We start from the raw sequence: 19581 nt of genomic DNA on the forward strand, positions 1-19581 counted from the left end.
TAGTGCTTGAGAGAGCTAGAATGAGTGTGAGACAGGCCACGCCATGTGGCACATCCACCAGTTCACATAACAGCAAGGTTGAGGGGGTGGGCCAAGCTGGGCTACACTGTAGCACCCACTGGTGAGAGCTGGAATAGCTGTGGGACAATTGGACTAGGTGGTGACACACCCAGCGAAGAGTACAAGGAATGGGAGCTGGCCATGTCAAGCAAGGTCACAGCACCCACCAGCACACGTGAGATCTGTGAGATCTAGGGCTGGGAGGGAAAGTTGGGGCATTCCCTTGTTTAGCTGCAGCTTCTGCTGGTAAGCACAGGAGCTGGGTCTAGGGGCAGGCCTGGCTAGGCCAATCCACAGCACACACTGAAATAAGCAAGGGGTACAGGCCAGGCCAAGTTGGAACACAATATCTGACAGTTCATATGAGGGTTAGGAGTGCGCCAGGCTAGGCTAGGGTGTTGCATCTACTGGCGAGAGCTGACTAGGGGTGGGTTGGGCTGGACTACGTCAGGTTGTTATACCTGCTGGCAAATGGTGAGACTGGAAGCAGGCACCTGCTGGTATGCACGAGAACCAGAATTAATGTGGGTCAACTAGGCTAGGTCACAGCACCTGCTGACAACTGCTGGGACTAGGTGTTATTCCCATGTCAGCCTGGACCACAGTACCCACTAGCTGGTGTGGGATCCAGGTCTGGGAGTGAGCATAGTGGGGAAACTGTGGGTATTCTTCTGTCTGGCTTCAGCTCCTGCTAAGGAGCATGAGAGCCAGAGCTGGGGATAGGCAAAGCTGATCTAGGCAACAGCACCCATTAGCCTATGTATGGGCTAGATCTGTGAAAGGGGGATTGGGGATCAGCACTAAGTTAAGCTGCAGCACTCATGGATACGTACAAGAGCCAGATAGGATGGGGAACAGACTGGGCTAGGCTACAGCATATGCTAGCACATGCAAAAATCAGGGCTGGGAGAAGACCTGGTGGGAATTATTGGGGGTTGCCTCAACTAAGAGGTAGTACCCACTGGTATATGTGAAGATCAAACCTTTTGTAGACTGGACTGGGGCAGGCCACAGAACCCATCAGTTTGCATGAGAGATGGGGCGGAGGGCAAAACCAACTAGGCAGCTGCAACACCTGTGTATGCATTTGCTGGTGTAGGTGACACCAAACCTGACCCTACACTGGATGATGTACACAACAGTCAAGTCTGAGGTCATACCAGGTGAGGTTTCTTGGGGGACTCCACAACTAGATGGCTGGTCTCAAGACGCCGGCAACAGGGAAAATCACAATATATGTGGTCCAGCCTCAAAATGTGCGTTTCAGATTGGGCCTCCTCAGTTGCAGACATCTATGCAGTGGATAACATATCAAGTTAGAGAGCCTTGTCAAGTGCCTCGTCAGAAGATGGAAAGCAGAACACACTGAACCACTTGAACCACTCTACTGGCTAAGCTTTAAAACATGTTCCTGCGCTTATGGATATACTAAGACAGGATGCACTAGGGTAGACTTGGTCAGCCAATACACACTGGAATCTCAACACTGGTACATCTAAAGCCAATGACATCTCCAAACTATCAAAACCCTTGGAACACCCCTCCCCACTTTGGAGTCTCTAAGGCATAATCAAATGACCATTATCCTATCCCTGAGTGCTGATGTAGTTTGACAGCAAGAAGTGGCACTTCCCCTTCCCCCTACTGTGGACACAGGAGAAAAAAAATTGAAACTTTCATTCCACCACATTTCTATATACAGGGACCCTCCCTGTCCTAATCAGAAACCCATATGGGCATACAACCCCCTCAACTATGTAAACAATGTTAAAAATCAACTACATTTATGGCCCCGCACAGTAGCCTAGTGGCTAATGTCTTTGCCTTGTATGTGCCGGGATTCCATTTGGGCACCAGTTGGTGTCCCAGGGGTCCCACTTCACATCCAGCACCCTGCTTGTAGCCTGGGAAAAGCAGTAGAGGACAGTTCAAAACCTTTGGGAGGGGCCCAGCCCGGTGGCGCAAGTGGTTAAAGGTCCTCGCCTTGCACACCCGGGATCCCATATGGGCGCCGGTTCTAATCCCGGCAGCCCCCGCTTCCCTTCCAGCTCCCTGCCTGTGGCCTGGGAAAGCAGCCCAAAGCTTTGGGAACCTGCACCCGCGTGGGAGACCCAGAAGAGGCTCCTGATTTCTGATCGGCATAGTATCGGCCCATTGCGCTCACTTGGGGAGTGAATCATGGGACGGAAGATCTTCCTCTCTGTCTCTCCTCTCTGTATATCCGCCTTTCCAATGAAAAAATAATAAAAATAAATCTTTAAGAAAAAAAAAAACCTTTGGGAGCCTGCATGCACATAGGAGACCTGGAAGAAACTCCTAGATCCTGGCTCCTAGATTCAGCTCAGCTCAGCTCCGGCTATCACAGCCACTTGGAGAGTGAACCAGCAGATCATTCTCTGTCTTTCCTCCTCTCTGTATATCTTTCCAATAAAAAAAAATATTAAATAAAAAATAAATCTTAAAAAATTCACATTTAAATTTTTAAAATACCACAAAATCTATTGTATGACCTCACTTATATGTGGAATCTTTTTTTAAAAAGGCAAATATACAGGGGCTGGCATGATGGCTGAATTGGTTAATCCTCTTGCTGCTAGCACTGGTATCTCATATGGGCATCTGTTTGAGTCCTTACTGTTCCATTTGCTATTCAGCTTCCTGCTTGTGACCTAGGAAAGCAACAAAGGACAGCCTGTCACCTTGGTATCTGCACCCAGGTGGGAGACCCAAAAAAGGGACCAGCCCAGCTTTGGCCATTACAACTATTTGGGGAGTGATCTTTTTGTCTCTCCTTCTCCCTGCAAATCTACCTTTTCAGTAAAAATAAATCTTTTTTTTTTTTAAGATGAATGAGTGCAGAGGAAATTGGAACTTGCAGATCAAAAGATATTTAAAATACACAAAGTATACAAAAATATAAAGGAGTAGAGCCCAGTGTGATGGCTCAGTGGCTAAATCCTCACCTGTTAAGTGCCAGGATCCCATATGCGCTGTTCTACTTCCCATCCAGCTCCCTGCTTGTGGTCTAGAAAAGCAATAAAGGATGGCCCAAAGCCTTGGGACCCTGCACTCCCGTGGGAGACCTGGAAGAAGCTTTTGTCTTCTAATCAGCAAAGCTCCAGCCATTATAGCCATTTGTGGAATGAACCAGTAGATGAAAGGTCTTTCTCTCTCTCCTTCTTTCCATAAATCTGATCTGCCTTTCCACTTGGGATGCCTGAATACTACATAAGAGTGTCTGGGCTCAGTTCTCAGCTCTGTTCCTATAATTATTAAGGATATATTTATTTATATATGTGATTTTAAGATGGGGGGGGGATTGGATGTTTGGAATTTGGAGATAATATATGATGGAGTTAGGGGATTATGGTTTATGAATGAAAAGTTAAATATTTGGGAGATATGTTGGGGATTGATTAAGATAATGGGAATTGTATGTGTATGTATATGGAAGGGAAAATTTATGGGAAATAAAAAAAATGGAAATTTGTTTATATATATTTTTTTTAATAGGTATGGGAAGGTTTTAATGATAATTGTAGTTAGTTAAATGGGTAATAAGGAGTGAATTGAAATATGATTTTGTAAATGGGAGTATTGTATGATTTTTAAGTGTTGATAGGGGAAATTTGAAGTTTTATATAAATTGAATGTGGAATGTAAAAATGGTTTTTTTAAAAATGTAATGATAATGACGGATGGTTTATGAAAAATGTGTGTTCATGTTATGTGTTGAATAGGGTGGGTTTGAATGAATTAGGTAAAATTATGAGTGGGTTTTGTATTTAAAAAGAAGAATAGATTATAAATATTTTTATTATGATATTGAGTTGTGGTTGTTTGTGAATAGTTTATAAGGGGGTAATATAGTTGGGGGGGGTTATGGATTGGATAAATATTTGGTGGGGTATTATGGGAGTTGTAAAAGTTAATGTAATAAGACGTGAGGGGTTTAAATGAAGAATTAAAGGAAATATGGTTGTTTGGTAAGTGGTGATATGTGTTGATTTGGTTTTTTGATTTGTATGTGATTGTATGGTAAGTAAGATATGAATTGAAATTAGGATTAATAAATAATTTGAAAGTGTTTTGTATACTAAAATTGATTATATAAATTTCCGCTAAGGTAGTCAACTAATCAATTCAAAAATGAAAAAACTAAATTCTTAAAAGGCTATTTGACTTGGGTGGGTGCCAGGCCCATGAGCCCCAGAGGCTCAAGGGTCAGTGGCAGGGATACTGCAGGGTCTGGGTCACCTTGCCTGGATCCTAGGGCCCGTCTGCAAAAATTTGTCCTCAGTGGAAAAGACAATAACTGGACAGCAAGTTCTGATGCACATGGAGGATATGGCAGCCCACTGGAACCTGAAAAAGTACAACTGGTACCACAGCAGAGGAAGGAAAGCAGCACAAGCTGGAAAACTACCCCAGCCAAATGATGACAGCAAAAATCGGGCAAGTGGAGACGCCAAAATTAACTTTGTCAGTCAAGGAAATTGGAATGGTTTCCTCATCCTTCAATCAGTGAGAATGACAACATTTCAGAACAACTGAAACCACCTGGGCAGAACCCTCGCAGCATGTGCCACATTGAAACCCTGGGTCAATATCAGGTGCCCGTTCCCCACCCCTGAGTACTGGAGGCAATTGGAAGGCTGGGAATACCTCCTACCCTTATCTCCTCCCTTCCACCAGATACAGGAAGAAGAAATAGAAAGTTTGGAAACAATGATCACATCCACTTTTCCCTAAAACCTTGATCCTTCCAACCCTGACCAACAATGTAAACATCAAAAATAAAATTAAAAATTTTCAAAAAGGAATTACATGAAAAAATGACCGAGAAAAGAACTCCAAGAAGACCAATGTTTAAGTATGAGGATGAAAGAAATCAACAGAGACTGGTAATCATTTCTCAGACATTTGAAGAGAAGGGAGTGTTTAGGACAGGCATATAATTCAATAGTCAAATAAGATAAAGCTGAAAAGCAACCATTAGATTAGGTACTAGGAACTCATTGCTGAATTTTAAAGAAATGGCAACAGACATCTTTCATGACAGACATTCCTCAAATGTGTTCCTTGGAAAACTAATCCAGTTGTCATTTATCCAAAAAGGAATTTCATGGTCAGGTAAGTTTGCAATAATACTGTGCATATTATACACCCCTCACAACAGGCCTAAACATATTCCAATCAGAGAAGTCCTTTGATTGAGCAATTTGGTGGTGTTCCTCTCTATTAAACTTGAAGTTTTCCAATTTTCTTTGATTACAGAACTGTCTGTGACTTCTATTAACTCTCAGCTGGGGTTCTGTGCTGCAGAACCTGGTTTGAAACCGAGAACAGCCTTCAAAGATGACAGTGGGAGATAAACAGGCCCTGCAATGAAATACACCCTCATCTGCGTCTCTCATCCTCATCAGGTCCCACGCCTACTAGTAGGGTGGTCCTACACAAGTTTCTACCTTTTTTTAAAAAATATATATATTTATTTATTTTTATTGGAAAGATTTAGAGAGGAGAGAGAAAGACTGATCTTCCGTCTGCTGGTTCACTCCCCAAATGGCTGCAAAGGCTGGAGCTGAGTCAATCTGAAGCCAGGAGCCAGGGGCCTCTTCTGTATCTCCCATATGGGTGCAGGGTCCCAAAGCTTTGGGCCGTCTTCAACTGCTTTCCCAGGGCACAGGCAGGAAACTAGATGGGAAGCAGGGCTGCTGGGATTAGAACTGGCAGCCATAGAGTATCCCAGCACTTGCAAGGTGAGGACTTTTGCCGCTAGGCCCACTTCACCAGGCCCAGTTTCTACCTTTCTAAATACCTAGCTCCTTATCTATAAGGTAGTCCTTGTAAATATACCTAAATTATGGAATCAATGTGAGGAATTCATTGACTGATGCACAGAGACCTGATATTGTAATTGAGCTTTAGCAGCTTTCAATAAATGTGATTATTGTGACAATCATCATTATGACAAATTTAAAGAAAACTATAGGGGGCGGGCATCACTGAGTAATTAAGATGCTAATTAAGACACCCATGTTCTCCACCTCAGTGCTTTGAGTTCAGTTCCTGGCTCCAGCTCCTGATTTCAGCTTCGTGCTAGAGCAGACCCTCAGAAGGAATGGTGATGGTTTACTAGTTGGGATCCTGTCACCCATATGGGAAACCTGGATTGAGTTCCTAGATTCCAAATTCAGCCCAAATACAGTTCCGGGCATTGTGGGCCTTTAGGGAATGAATCAGTGGATGCGAGCTCTCTCATTCACTGGCTCTGTTAGTCTCTCTCTTTGACTCTCAAAAAAGTAAAACAAAAAGCAACAATAACAAAAGACAAAACTAGAAAGGCAAGGATGCTAGTTCTAGGGCTTTCAGTGAGTGAAAGGGGAGCTATGTAATGTTGCTGCAATAAGGCAAAGAGGAGGGTATAGGAATGGGGGTGAGGATCTATTCATGGCTCAGAAATGGCAGAGGTAATACTTCTGATCCAGTTCAAACATGGAGCTCTCAAAATGACACAGTCTCCACTGAGCGCCAGAGAACAGCTGGTTTTCAGATACTTAGAAAGTTGTGGTCAACTATCATATAAGAAGGCCACTGGGGCAAAGGCCCTTGTTTGGCATTCTGAACAGCCACCACTGCCCTCTGTCACAGGGAGGACTCTCTGATTGGTGAAACAGTAGTAGAACTTCTTCCTGGGAAGGACTTGCCAACTTGAAAAACCATGGTTAACAGATGTTAGAAATATTCAGACTTATGTGCAGGATTTGCATTAAGCAATATCACAAATAAAGCTCCTTCAACAGAGGACAGAATAAATCACAATACAGTCACAGAAATACTATGTAGCTAATTTTAAAAGTGGTGGCAATATTTGCACTAATAAAAAAAAAGTATGTAACTGTTAATAAAGCTGTAGCTACATTTGTACTAACAAGGAAAAATCTCCAAGATATAACAGCAAGTGAGAAACAAAGGACAATGTGAAAATACATAATGTACTCATGCATACGCACACTTGTAAATTCATGAAACATATGGATTGATTCCTAAGACACATGTAAACAATGAATGGGGAAACAGGGACTGGGAGTTTGGGAATGTAAATCAGAAGAGAACCATATATACATAACATGTATAATATATACATATATACATGCACATTCTTTGTTTAATTTTACATTAACACATTCATTATTCAAAATATTTTTCAATAAGGATTTATTTACTTTATTTGAAGGGAGTTACAGAGAATAAAGAGGGAGAGGCTGAGAGGGATCTTTCAACTGTAGGCTTATTCCCAAATGCTACAAGAGCCCGGGCTGGTCAAGGGCAAAGCCAGGAGCTTCATCTGGGTCTCCCATGTGAATGCATAGGAGGCAAACATTTGGGCCATCCTCTGCTGCTTTCCCAGGCCATTAGCAGGTAGTACATGAACCAGTGCCCATACAGGATGCTGGCAACACAGGCACTTTATCTGTTATGCCACAGTATCATCCTCCCTTTTTTTTCTTAAAGTATTAGAAGAATAGCAATGGTAGGGAAAGCACACAACAGCTGCGAGGGAAAAGGAGGGCTCAGAAACTAATGGGCTTCAAGAAGGCAAAGTTAAGGGGACAGTCACAAGTAAAGATGATAGGGTAAAAGATTATGGCAAAGAGTGCTCCTGGCACAATAAATCTTATCAACAACACCAACAAAGTTTCTCCTTGGGATGGAGTCCCAGATAAGAACACAAGTTTGTAGGACAGAAGCTAATTCTTTAGTTTAGTGAGCGGCCTAGTGAGCCGCCTTGAGGAAACGCTGACTCAGCTCAGGCTGAGCAGCTGCTATGCTTGATCTCCTGGGACTACTTCACTCAAACACAAGTCTTCTGATCTGTTTAATTGGTTCTACCCTGACTTATCAAGGCTCTCCTTCCTCCGCTGCCTTCAACAACCTGAAGGCTCCTGTCAGGCCTTCCTTATGGCCTCTCTCCAAGCTTTCTCCTTCACTGTCCCTTCCACCTGAACACCCACCCACCTGCTGCCACAACAGTCTCTGTTTCTAGAGCTGAAAGTCTCACCTCCTCCCCCAGATTTTTCTGCAGCTAAACCAAATAAGGTACAGATTTATATCCATTCCCACCCACACTGCCAACATCACTGCCTCATCAGCATCAGCAATGTCATCGAACACTTATTAAGTGCATATGGCCAGATGCTCAACCAGCCACTAATGACCCCACATGATCCCTTCTCTCAACTTGTCAGAAATTGCACAAAAATGACAAGCACAGCAAGTTTTCCAAGACAGTTTCTCAAAGTCTATTTAACACAATGTCAGCTAAATACTCATAAATGACCTGCAAACTCAAATCACAAATAAGCAGAGAAATAAAAACTGAAACAATAGGATACCATTTTTCATTAAAATGCCAAACATTTCCTAACATAGAAATATTCAGCATTGGTATAGCACATTCAAATAGCCAAAGTACAAGTTGGAAAAAACTTTTCTGGAAACAAATTTAGAAGTTTATCAGAAATCTTTTTAAAAGAACACAGTCTAACTCAGTATTTAATGCTATTGTGAGAAATATAAGTCAATAATTTAAAATGAAAACAGATTTGTTCATAACAATGCTCATCACAGCATGGGTGTAAGAGCAAAAAAATAAAAGGATTCATTAAAGAACATTTACATGACTATTTTAATCTATTTAAAAATGTTAACTCATATTTTCAAAAATATTTAGTATTAAAGAATAAGGTTCACAAAGTGAGAACTTTTAAAATAAATGTATTATGATCCAAATGAATTGGATCCTAATGAATATGAATATATGCTCAAATATATAACATTTATATATTATTCATGTTCATTATATGTAAATTTTGTGTGCACACATATATAACATGTACATATTAAACATGCATGTACATTATATGTATACTGTACATATATTACTTATAAGACACAGCAAACGCTAATAGTTAATATTTTGTCATTATTGGCTTTAAGCGCTGAGCCTTAAGAAGATGTAAAATGGCATTAGAAGATGAAGAAGCCTCTGGATGGAGCTGGCCCTGTGATACCAGCATCCCACATGTGCACAAATTCGAGTCCACTCGAGCTGTTCCACTTGAGATCCAGCTCCCTACGAATGTGCCTGGGAAAGCAGTGGGGAATTAGCCAAGTACTGGGGCCCCCACACCCACATGGGAGACCTGCAAGAAGCTCCTGGCTTTGACCACCCCAACTCTGGCTTTTGCAAACATCTGGGGATTGGATTTTGAACTAGCTGAATTAAACATAACAGTATTCCAGGCAATGCATAGACGTTCATGATAAAAAAAATTATGTATATTTTCAATGTCATGTAAACAGGGTAGTACAAAGAATTAAAGCTAGAAAGCTAGAAAAGCTGAAGCCAGCACTGTGGTATCATCATCCCATATTGACATGCATTCTAGGCTTCGTTGCTTCAGTTCTGATCCAGCTCCCTGCTACAGTGTGTGGAAAAGCAGTAGAGGGTACCCAGGCACTTGGGCCTCAATACCCAAGTGAGAGATCCAGGAGGAACCTATAACAGGGGTTTTCCAAACGACTTTTTTTTTAAAGATTTATTTTTATTATTTTTTAATTGGAAAGGCAGATATACAGAGAGGAGAGACAGAGAGGAAGATCTTCCGTCCCATTATTCACTCCCCAAGTGAGAGCAACAGCCAATGCTATGCCGATCCGAAACCAGGAGCCAGGAGCCTCTTCCAGGTCTCTCACGCGGGTGCAGGGTCCCAAAGCTTTGGGCCATCCTCGACTGCTTTCCCGGGCCACAGGCAGGGAGCTGGATGGGAAGAGGGGCCGCCGGGATTAGAACCGGCGCCCATATAAGATTCCGGGCGTGCAAGGCGAGGACCTTAACCACTGCGCCACCACGCCGGGCCCTCCAAACGACTTTTTAAGGGTATGTTTTTTGTGTTTGTTTTAGTTCCCTATATACCATGGACTATTTTTGCCCTATACCATTTAATGAGACAAAACCACTGATGTGCTTGATGTCATGGCCCATCTAAAGGCTCCCTTTCAATTTTGGTATGTAATTCATCAAAGACTAGAAACAGTTCCTGGACTGGAGTGGTCTATGAAGCATACTTGAGTCACACTGAGCTAGATCAGATAGGATTTTATTCCTTCATGAAGGCCAGGGAGGGTCCTGGAAGTAAACTAGAAAAAATTTATAATCTTAAGATAAAGATGCTGTTATTCTTCACATTTGCCAATTAGAAAAATGTGACCTATTCAACTTAAGTCATTTTCCTCACAATGATACACAGAAAACACTGACAACTCATGTCAAAGTAAATTTCTCAAAAACAAAAACGTTCTTCAGAGTTCATAAGAAAACCACCAACAGCTTAATAGAAAAACGGGCAAAAAGTATGAGTCTATGTACAGACAGGCAAATGTTAATAATCATTAGTATTTTACAAACAACGACAACAACCAAAAAAAAAAAATTTAAACCGCCAAGACACACTCAGCAGGCAGACTAGCAATACACAAGTCTGACATGTCACTCACTTGGTGGACTAGGAAGGATAAAAGCACCCTTGTGACAGTACTAATAGAGGTATTATCAGTACTCTCTTTAGGGAAAGCACAGATGCCTTGAGGTAATTAGTAAAGTTACTCTTTTAAGGTATATCTTAACACTCACTTGAGGTTAAGTGTGAGTATGTATTGCTACAGCCAGAGAAAGGTTGGCAAAAGTGACAGATGCCACTACTGGACAGAACTGCAAAGAGTCAAAGTGCAATGAATGTGCTATGCTCTCTTCCACTTGCATCTTCCTATCCCTCTACTCCTGTGGTATTCTAGATGCTGTTCTGCTCCGTCAGCCTGGATGACAAGTAAGACATATTAAAATAGAATTCCATGGTAGCATGGACAAGAAACACATTTTGTTGCTTTAAGCTATTGACAAATGGAGGCTAACTGGGCAATATGTATCCAACATATATATTCCCTCAGGCATACCAGGCATGCACACAGAGGAACCTAACTAAAAGTGTACTTATTTGTAACATTATTTGTTATAGCAAACTACTAGAAATAACCAAATGAACAATTAAAATTAAGTCCTTGGAGTACATTTATATAACAGACTACGAAAAATCCTCTTAAGGATTTTTAGTAAGGAAAGGTCTCTACGTAAAAAATCAAGATGTTCTCAGTGTAAATTGTACAGTTTAAAGAAAATATTTATCACTCTTTTAAAAAAGATAAAGAAGCATCTAGATCTGGTCCAGCCAGATGTCTGTTTTATTTTTATTGTAAAGTCAGAGACACAGAAAATGAGACTTATTTCCCACCTGCTGATTCACTCCCTGAATGCCTCTAACACCCAGGGCTAGGTCAAGCCAAAGCCAGGATTCCAGAACTCACTCCAAAGCAATCCCAAAACTTGAGCACTCACCTTCTATTGTGTCCAATTAGGAGGCAGGAATTGGGAAAGGAGCCAGAACTCAGGCCCATAACTCCAAGATCGGATACAGGCGTCCCAAGTGGTATCTTAGCTACTGTGCCAAATGCCTACCTCCCCCATTTTGCTTATTCTTACATAATGACATTCAAGATGGTAAATAAAAAAAAAAAAACAAAAATTATCTTGGGCAGAGAGTAAAAGAGCAACAAATGAAGGTTCTGGTTACTTGAGAGGGGAAAAAAATCTCTATGCTGTATTTAATGTTTCTCTCTTCTGCATCAATCTGCATATTTCATCCTACATAGTAACCTAATGGCTAAAGTCCTCGCCTTGCATGTGCTGGGATCCCATATAGGCACTGGTTCTAATCCTAGCAGCCCTGATACACACCCAGCTTCCTGCTTGTGGCTTAGGAAAGCAGTCAAGGATGGCCCAAGGCCTTGGGACCCTACACCAGCGTGGGAAATCAGGAAGAGGATCTAGGCTTCGGATTGGCTTAACTCTGGTCCTTGTGTCTACTTAGGCAGTGAACCAGAGGATGGAAGTTCTTTCTGTCTCTCCACTCCGTAAATCTGACTTTTCAATTAAAAAAAAAATCCTTAAAAAAATATGAATGGGGGCCCAGCCCGGTGGCGCAAGTGGTTAAGGTCCTCGCCTTGCACACCCGGGATCCCATATGGGCGCCGGTTCTAATCCTGGCAGCCCCGCTTCCCTTCCAGCTCCCTGCCTGTGGCCCGGGAAAGCAGTCAAGGACAGCCCAAAGCTTTGGGAACCTGCACCCGTGTGGGAGACCTGGAAGAGGCTCCTGGTTTCGGATCAGCATAGCATCGGCTGTTGCTCTCACTTGGGGAGTGAATCACGGGACAGAAGATCTTCCTCTCTGTCTCTCCTCTCTGTATATCTGCCTTTCCAATTAAAAAATAATAAAAATAAATCTTTAAAAAAATATGAATGGCATCTTTTGCCTCGATTTTAAACTAATATCAGATCCTTCTTCAAACTCTGGCTTTGTTCCCTCTCTTGGTCACCTCTGATCAACTATCAGGTACTTTACCTGTGTTAAGAATACTTTTGTTCTCCTAGTCAATTAAGCAGCAGTGGGTCTTAATTACTCTTCAATATACCAAACCTTTCTCTAGATGATTCAAAAAACGTTGGCAATTGCTTCAGATATGCTTGCTAAAAAAAACTCTGAATTACTCCTTAAAACTAAAAAGTTGTAATTATGTCTGATCCAGTATTTTCTTACTGTCATCAATCATAATTGCTTCTTTTACAGAGTGATTTTACTTTCCTCTATAATAAATAAGGTTCTTTCCTCTAGAGTTATTTTACTTTCCTCTACAATAATAAATATAAAACTCTTACTCTGAAAATCTTAAATATATACGTTAACTTCATAATGTTTGTTTACCCTATGTTAATCTACAATAGCAGTCCTTTAGTGTTTGTAACCAGGCAGCTCTATGCATAGAAATGTTTTAATATATATTTCTCAATATATGTGGATTTATTGATTTAAAATCATATGCATTCAAAAAACATTAATATTTGATTGTATCAAGCAATTAAAATGTGAAAAGCATAAAAGGAACATTTTACATACTCTTTAATTATAAAAAATATTTTCACTTTTTGTAACAATATTAGTAGTACTATGTTCTTAGTGGAAGCAATATGATAATAGTATGCCTTGTCATTTTTTTAGATTTTGCTTTAATACCTTGCTATAGAATGACTTATGGGCCCGATTCCACATTCAATCATTTCAAAGCTCTCACAGCAGAAAAACATACTGATACATCAGTTGGCTCCTAGAGGCTAACTACCCAAAGAATTTGTTCAAATCTACCTAGTTATCTTATCTGACGTTAGTCCGTTATCTTTGCAAGAAAGAAATATTTTCAGATTTTTTTTACCTTTTTTTATTATTATTATTATTTTATGACACAGTTCCATAGGTTCTGGGATTTCCCTTACCCCTCCCAAAACCCTCTCCTCTCCACACTGAGTTCTCCTATATTATTACTATAGTATAGCTCATCACAAACAGTCATATGTCCATCACTGCAGGCATTGACAATGGCAGAGAGTCCAACATCCTATTGTCAAAATATAACTAACAATTTCATTGGGAGTTCATCTTTGACCTGGAAGTAAAGATGCATATTGCATTGTATCCTCACATCTGGATGCAATAGTCTCCATTACACAGTTACTATCCTTAAATGAAAAGTCACAATACAAACTCAACAATAGGAAGAAAAATAGAAATTTACAATGCCATGAAGTTAAATAAATGCTACTGAATGATTAATGTGTCACTGAAGAAATGAAGAAGCAAATCAAGAACCTGCTTAAAGAAATGATGCTACTGTATGATCTATGAGTCAGTAAAGATTTAGTAAGAGTTTTGAAGAGATAAAACTAAAATAATATAAAGAAATATTTTTACATTTTTAACAAATAAGTTCAAATGTCACTGAAAATTTCAGTGGAAGAATTTTTAATATATCAATAGTGTCTTTTCAACATTTTTAGGGTTATGAGCTATGAGTTTTTTTAGAGTTATGAGTTTTTATTAGCAACATTCACTGTTTCTGATAAGAAAAGGACACATAAGTATGGAAGATAAAAGATAAAAGATCAGTATGCAAGATTTTTAAATCACACATATTCAAAATGCTTTCTCCAAACTAGTTAGCATTTCAGTAATTACCAAGCATTATCTTCTCTCTGAATGATCAAATTAAAGAGTGCTTGCATGAAGTCAGGGCAATCTAAAAAATGATAATGATGTATTACAATTCATGTTATAAATTAGGAATTTGAGTCCAGACTGACATAAATTAATGAAACAAGAAGGAATCTCTTTCTTGCAGAATGTCAACTAATTAATGTAGAAAACATACTGGAATCAGAGCTACATTTGACAACCACAATTAGTGGAGGTGGGTTTACACAGAAATCATCAATGAATTAATGAGCTGGCAGGTGGAGATTGGCAGAGGAACAGGATACCACACAGTCTCAGAGTATCTCATCTGAAAAGCACTTGCAATTAAGAAGGCCAATAAAATCTTAATCAAATCAGTAAGGAAAACCTAAGAAGCTGCGTCAACACATCATGTCTGGTGTGATGCCTTGGATTACTTTTGTGTTATTCCTGCCAAGAAAGTATAGCCTGACTTCAGACATGAGGAGACACCAAATGGACTCAAAACAAAGAATACATCATAAACATGACAAATCTGTAACACTTACAATTGTTGAGGAAAGAAAAGCCCAAGGAACATCCCCCAGGGAAGGAGACAAAAGAGGCATGTCATCCTGGGATTGGATCCTGGGTCAGACAGGAAAAAGACAACAACTGACAGGTTCGGGATAGAGTCCTGCTGACAGAGTCATCCTCATTTTACAGATTTGGATGTGGACATTGTGGTTATGCAGAAAAGCAGCCATTATTTTTGAGCAATACAAACAGGACGGTTTAGGAACGATAGATCACCATGTCTGCAACCTTCCCTCCAATGGATCAGACACAGATTGCTCACAGTGGAAAGAAGGTGAGGAAGCAAATGCAAAATATCATTAACGGGAGCATCAGGTGAGGGGACACAGTTCTTCACACTATTGTCTCTGCAACTTTTCCCTAAGTTTGAAATGTACACTTACACATGTGAACATGCTTGCATTTTTAATATCTGCCTGGTTCTGTACTGAGGATTACCTATCTACTGACAAACAGGCAAGGACACATCAAACTCGTTTACACAGAAAATGAAAAATATCTTTTTTACTTTGCTTCAGATTTTCCTAATGTATTCACACCATGGGTCTTAAACTAAGTAATCCCATAAGTTTTCTGTATACTGTTTTTGGCCCCACACCATAGTCAGTGGTACTTGAACTGGTTGGCTGGTAGGCACAACCGACCTAGGAAGCTTGAAATACTTCCCTTGCCTAAGCTCAAACCAAATGGCTTTAGGAGAAAGAATGCACTTAAACTATGCTTGTAAATTTAAATCTTCAGGCTCTCAACCAGCCAAGGTCTAGGTGATTTCGGTTAATACGTACACAGGAGAGTCAGGGCCATCTCCTGGCTCTCAAGGCTCTGGCTTCTCATGCATTCTCAGAAGCATACACACAATAAGATGACTCACAACTGGCTGTTTCTCCCACTTTGAAAAAGAAAAAATGCTCCAACCAGTATTGGAGCAGACTTCCTACCTCTTGCAGCTGGAGTCGGACTTTGGTGACGGCTCGGATCCAGTGCACTCTGGCTTGGGTGGATGGTGAAAATGCCTTCTCTTCAGGAAAACTTGTAACAAAGAAAAGAAAGCTCTAAAACTACCCAAGGCCATAAAGCGACAGTGCTCAAAACAAGGTTGCTAAATGTCTAAAACAGAATGCTTTGCTACTCAAAGGCCTGCAGAAAAATGGCATAGTCCTGACATATGAAACAATTCCTTTCTAAATGACAACCCTAAAAGGAGATTTTTCCACCTTTTCCCTCATTTCTCGGCATTTTTCATTTTGTCCAATGAGAAGCTTATTGGGACAGTCAGGAGTGAGGTCACTAGGAGCAATGGCAAATTAATGTCCCAAGTTAATGTCCAAGGCAAACACTACAAGGAGAGTAGGGCCTCTCAAACTCCACCAAACTGCTTTGAGAACTCCCATGGCAGCCCTGGTGCAGAATTCTGTTCCGGTAAACCCTGCCTGCTCTACTAAGTGTTTTGGAAGATTTATCATTCCCTAAACCACATCAGAATAATAAAGTCACGGCCCTTTGTCTTCCAATGATCCTGTTCCTTGAGGGGGCCTCAGAAAAACCCTCATCAAATTGCTCAATAAGTAAGACATCTTTGAGACAGAAGTATTACTCTATGAGAGCACTAGAGCAAGTCATGATCCAAGTTTTTAATTGGAATGGCGATTAATTCTTGGTGATCATGCTGCTTCTTCCTCCCTTTGGGACTCAAAACAAAGACAGTAGCCAAATGTCCACTATGTCCACAGGTACAATGCATGTTACAAAGATGGGTTGCCTGTTTGAAAGTATCTGTGGGCATTTATGGCCAAGAGAGAACTGAGCTTCGCTTGCACAGTTAAGACAGGAGAGGACACATGTGGTAGAGGTCAAGTCCTCAGGTTAAGCACTTCCATCTCCCCGCCGAGAGCTCTGCTCTGACAGTAAGTGCAGGACTTAAGGCCCATCAATGGCCATCCACTCACTGAGAATGCTGACCCACCAGAGGAGCCACCAGAGAGGACTAAAAACCAAGGAAGGGAAAGAAGAAAAGAGGTATACCTTCACAGAGATATGTCACTTATGCATTAACCCAGTGATGGTATAGAAGCCCCAGGAATTCTCCAAGTTTTATCATTATTAAGCACTCAATGAGCTGATATTTCCGGTTTTAACGTTACATACTGAAATTTGAGCATCTAAGCACTGGCCAGCCCTTATCACTCTATCCCGTGGTTTTCAACTGGGGGCAATTTTGTTCCCCGGAAAGAATGACCTGGCCAAAATGTCAATAGTGCCAAGATTAAGAGATCTGCTTTTGGGCCTGGCACGGTGGCACAAGTGGTTAAGGTCCTCGTCTTGCACACCCGGGATCCCATATGGGCGCCGGTTCTATCCTGGCAGCCCCCGCTTCCCTTCCAGCTCCCTGCCTGTGGCCTGGGAAAGCAGTCGAGGACGACCCAAAGCTTTGGGACCCTGCACCTGCGTGGGAGACCCGGAGGCTCCTGGTTTCGGATCGGCATAGCACCGGCCGTTGCGCTCACTTGGGGAGTGAATCATTGGACAGAAGATCTTCCTCTCTGTCTCTCCTCTCTGTATATCCGCCTTTCCAATAAAAAAAAAAAAAAGCGAGAGATCTGCTTTTCCCTATCCTATCAACTACCCTAACCAATTTAAGTCAAAACATACAAACTCTACATGAAATATTATAAGACTATTAAAAGGATAAACATAAATTTGTGTTCACAAGGATACCAATTGTCAGATACATTGCTGGGCCTAAAGAGGCAGAGGGACAGCTTAAGTCTTATTCCCAAGTCAACTCTTTTTAAACTCTATCTTCATTTTCTCAACCAGAGTACAACAAAAGAAACAATACCCACAAAAGAAGGTAAAATATTAACATGCTGGGACATCAGGAAAAGCAACCCTGCCCCCTCCCCAGTGAATGAAATAACCTGCAAAGCTCAGAACAGTTCCTGACCCAGAGGGCTGCCTTTTGTGGCTCAACCAGTAAGCCTAAGGCTCAAGAAATCCCAGATCATTGCAGTTTGGCAATGACAAAGAACCCCAGAGTTCTCTAGAGATCCAAAAGCATCTAAGGAATTATACCAGTAAGCAAAGAAATTGCTGGAGATTTAAACCTGGCTTTCTTGACTATCACTATACCCGTCTATAGGGAAACCAATGAAGAGCACTCATATTCAGTGTCTCCACAGGACTGGTTTGAAGAAGCAACATGAGCTCTTCGAGACAGCCATCACCTACCTCTCCTGGGGGCCTGCGGTGTGGTCTTTGTGTAGCACCAGATCTGGGGGAGGATGGGCTGTGGCCTCTTCTTTTATCTCCTGGGGTTCACACACTTTCCCTTTCTCAACTTCACATGTCAATTCCAAGGCTTTCTCTTGTTCTCCAAAACCTGTTTGGCCATCTCTGCTGAGGCTGCAAGAACTGTGGCAGGAATGAATGGAGTCCCTCTCCCGACGGTCATCGTCTTGGTCATGGTACTGGTCTAGTTCACTCAGCTGAGAGCTTCCTTGACTCACGTTACAGGAGGAGCCATACCTACTACTGCTGGTAGGGCTGTGAAAAGGGGACAAAGACAGATGAATAAGTAAATGCAAACCAGGCACCACCACAAAATGATGTTAATGGCAAAATTCACAAGCAGGAAGTTTCTGGAGAGAAAGGACCAAACTTCACAATCTAGAAAAAGTTGCGTCTGTGCAACAGAACTACAACAGGAAAAAAACACAGCACAACATATTGTCTTCCAACAACACTTATCCTCAGCCCTGTGCTCATTTCTGAAGATTTGTCCTTAATGTGCAATTTATGAGTAGAATTAAGAATTATTTCAATAGCCAGTTGCTTATCTAAAATTCTTTACTCAGTCTTCTACAAAGATTTGTCCAGTGGCTATGACTAACACTTTCTAATTTCCACACAGCAAATTGCAGTAATGAATTTGACTTTTTTTTATATTATTTATTGAACTGAGGTTCCCATTTCTTCCTCTGTAATTATAAATGTGTATACATATATGCTAGGATAAGCAAAAGGAGAGTGGATATTTTCCTTCAGTTAGTTCATCCTTCTACAAGATGAGATAACGAAAGATCAAGGTCCAAGAAATTGCGCAGGGTTACTGCCTCACCAACATGAATGATACAATGATATCCTTAATAATACTGCAGACTAAGAGACTGATATCTGCTCAATCGTTTTGGGCAAAGTCTCATAGGCACTCAGAGCTATCCTCCATAGCTTTTCAATCTGAAACACTGCTATTCCCGGTATTCTTGAAGGATCTAAGCAAATCCATATGGAATCTACACCATCCCAAGTTATCTTGTATTTTACTTAGTAGCCTCATTGCCACTGGAGGAAGCACCTTAGAAGACCTGAAAATGCAAACATGGGCCTCTCCCAATCTACTACAAAATACAAGCGCCTAAGTTCTATGGAAGCTGTAGGATGTAGCTGTAATTAACATACGTCATTCATCTACCTGCTGCCTCTTTGTGCTCTCCTTTCTCCCTTTTACATTACATATAAGGCAGAATAAACCGCAGCAGGTAAATCTTGAAGTGCAGCCTTTCCTTTAAGAGGTAAATTCCTTGTCTTTCCCACACCCCCCAAAAATGAGTTACATTTGGTACTAAAGAAAGGAGAGGAAAAATAATGTCCACATATTAGTTTTTGCGACTTAACCCCTAACTAACATGAAGCTCAGAAGCTAGAAGACAAAGGAAGGACAGAAAACAAGCTATGATTAATCTACCACTAAGTCACTGGCATC

The 19581-nt window shown here is 41.1% G+C and overlaps 1 protein-coding gene across 1 annotated transcript in view; it reads right to left on the bottom strand.

Moving 5' to 3' along the window:
- The window catches only part of UNC13B (unc-13 homolog B), a 190335-nt gene that overhangs the window by 67928 nt on the left and 102826 nt on the right, over positions 1 to 19581 (bottom strand). The window contains exons 10-11 of the mRNA XM_041004543.1: positions 18048 to 18362; positions 15758 to 15848 (exon numbers count right to left, since the gene is read on the bottom strand). Coding sequence (XP_040860477.1) covers positions 15758 to 15848; positions 18048 to 18362 — 406 coding nt within the window. The remainder of the gene's footprint in view (positions 1 to 15757; positions 15849 to 18047; positions 18363 to 19581) is intronic.

The sequence above is a fragment of the Ochotona curzoniae genome, unplaced genomic scaffold (genome assembly GCF_017591425.1).
Source record: "Ochotona curzoniae isolate NIBS_2020 unplaced genomic scaffold, NIBS_Ocur_1.0 scaffold_3208, whole genome shotgun sequence".
NCBI classification, from domain to species: Eukaryota; Metazoa; Chordata; class Mammalia; order Lagomorpha; family Ochotonidae; genus Ochotona; species Ochotona curzoniae.